This window comes from Triticum dicoccoides, chromosome 5A (assembly GCF_002162155.2).
Source record: "Triticum dicoccoides isolate Atlit2015 ecotype Zavitan chromosome 5A, WEW_v2.0, whole genome shotgun sequence".
In the NCBI taxonomy this organism is placed as follows: Eukaryota; Viridiplantae; Streptophyta; class Magnoliopsida; order Poales; family Poaceae; genus Triticum; species Triticum dicoccoides.
In genome coordinates, this window is record NC_041388.1 from 555,631,108 (window position 1) to 555,633,460 (window position 2,353).

At 55.0% G+C, this 2,353-nt stretch overlaps 1 protein-coding gene across 1 annotated transcript in view; it reads left to right on the top strand.

The window, feature by feature from the left end:
- The first annotated feature begins 227 nt into the window (after nt 1-227).
- The window catches only part of LOC119302791 (E3 ubiquitin-protein ligase ZNF598-like), a 3,823-nt gene continuing 1,697 nt past the window's right edge, over nt 228-2,353 (top strand). The window contains exon 1 of the mRNA XM_037579835.1: nt 228-1,923. Within this exon, the coding sequence (XP_037435732.1) occupies nt 350-1,923 (1,574 nt within the window). The 5' untranslated portion in view covers nt 228-349. The remainder of the gene's footprint in view (nt 1,924-2,353) is intronic.

Genomic DNA, 2,353 nt, shown 5'->3' on the forward strand with positions numbered 1-2,353 from the left:
AAGACTGAGAGGAACACGGGGGGCAAGGGGAGAGACCCACTATTCGACGCTCCGTGCGAGGGGAAACGCACGCAGCACAGGCGTGCGAGTGGGCCGGCCCGTTTAAGCGTGTCGAACCTGGTCTCTCCACCGCCTTACCAAACCTCTCCGCCCAGCGGTCCAACTTATTCTTCTCAGAAAAAAAAAGCGGTCCAACTTATAAAAAAGAAAAAACTCTCTCCAGCGGAGAGGAGAAAAGCCGAGAGCCAAACCGCTCCATCGTCTCGAACCTTCTCGCCTCCTCTAACCCGCCGCCGCCGAACCCTAACCCTTCCTCGCCGCCGCCGACCGACCCCCGCCGCACGCCGGGATGGACGACAGCTGCGCGGTGTGCGCGGACGCGCTCGAGTGGGTGGCCTACGGGCCCTGCGGCCACCGGGAGGTGTGCTCGACCTGCGTCGTCCGCCTCCGCTTCGTCGTCGGGGACCGTCATTGCTGCATCTGCAAGACGGACTGCCCCTCCGTCTTCGTCACCAAGGCCATGGGGGACTACACGAGGGTCATCTCCGATTTCTCCGCCTTGCCCGCCGCGGCGAGCGAGGGGAAGGCGGGGGAGTACTGGTACCACGAGGATTCAAGGGCCTACTTCGACGACGCCGACCACTACAAGATGATTCGGGCCATGTGCCGGCTCTCCTGCAGCGTATGTGAGAGAATTGATGAGGGCCAGGCGGCGCAAGCGAAGGGCAGGGACAGCACCTTCAAGACCATTGGCCTGCTAAGGGGGCATCTGTCCGACAAGCATGGGCTGCGCATGTGCAAACTTTGCTTGGAGGGGAGGAAGGTGTTCATCTGTCAACAGAAGCTCTACACGCAGGAACAGATGGCCCGGCACACGCAAACAGGGGACACTGAGGTGGATGGCTCCGAGGTCGAACGCGGCGGCTTTGCGGGACACCCGATTTGCGAGTATTGCAAGAGGGCATTCTATGGAGATAATGAGCTTTACGCGCATATGACCAGGGACCACTACTCGTGCCACATATGTCAGAGGCGGCATCCTGGGCAGTACGATTATTTCCGCAACTACAATGATTTGGAGATGCATTTTCGGAAAGATCACTTCCTCTGCGAAGATGACGCGTGTTTGGCCAAGAAGTTTGTTGTCTTCCAGAGCGACGCGGAGATCAACAGACACAATGCAATGGAGCACGGCGGGCGGATGTCTCGTGCCCAGAGGAACGCCGCACTTCAGATACCTACCAGTTTTATGTACCAAAGGAATGAGCAAGATCAAAGGCGTGGCAGAGGCAGGGGCCGTAGTGCTCACCATGACAGACCTGATGGGGATTTCTCATTACCTGTGGATGGCAGTGCAACTGCAGACCATGGCCTTGGAAGTCGACTTGATAGCGCAGGGGGTTCCACGATGCTTGCTGATGAATCACTGTTCCCTCCACTGCCTGGGTCAAGTAACAAGTGTTCTGCTTCAACACAACAGGGGCTGCAAGGTCTTCCTAAGACCACTCTTGCATCAAGGCTTCAACAGTCTAGGAAGGGCACCGTGAAGGTACTATATTCTGGTCGGCCTCAAACTGCTCAAAATCCTGAGATAGTACCTCATGCTTCCACTTCCACCCACACATGTCCTACACCTGAGCGGGAGCGGAATGGCAGTGCAACTGCAGAGCATGGCCTTGGAAGTCGAGTTGATAGTGTTGCAGGGCCTTTACAGTCATCAAGTGTCAGTTCGGCCAGTTCTCGTCGTCGAAGCTTAGGGAATGGTCGCGTGCTTGAACAGTTGTCTTTTCCTCATCTTCAAGGCCGGGATATTCCTGATGCTAGGATGGATGCTGTTTCAGATGAAACCTCGTTTGCTCCCCTCTCGGAGCATCAATCAAGTAATACGCTGGCTCTTAATCAGAGCTCAAGGGGTTCTGAGAGGCTTGGTGATGTGTTCCTTCCATTGCCTGGGTCAAGTAACAAAGGTTCTGCTTCAACACGACATGGGCTGAAACCTTTTGCTAAGAACACACTTGCATCAAGGCTTGAACAACCTAGGAAGGGCACCGTGAAGGTACTAAATTCTGGTCGGCCTCAAACCGCTGAAAATCCTGAGATAGTACCTCATGTTTCCACTTCCACCCAGACATGTCCTACACCTGAGCAGGAGCGGGATGGCACTGCAACTGCAGAACATCATGGCCTTGGAAGTCTAGTTGATAGTGTTGCAGGGCCTTTACAGTCATCAAGTGTCAATTCAGCCAGTTCTGGTCAAAGCTTAGGGAATGGTGGCGTGCTCGAACAATTGTCTTTTCCTCTTCCTGGAGACCAGGATATTCCTGATGCTAGGATGGATGCTGTTCCTGAAAAA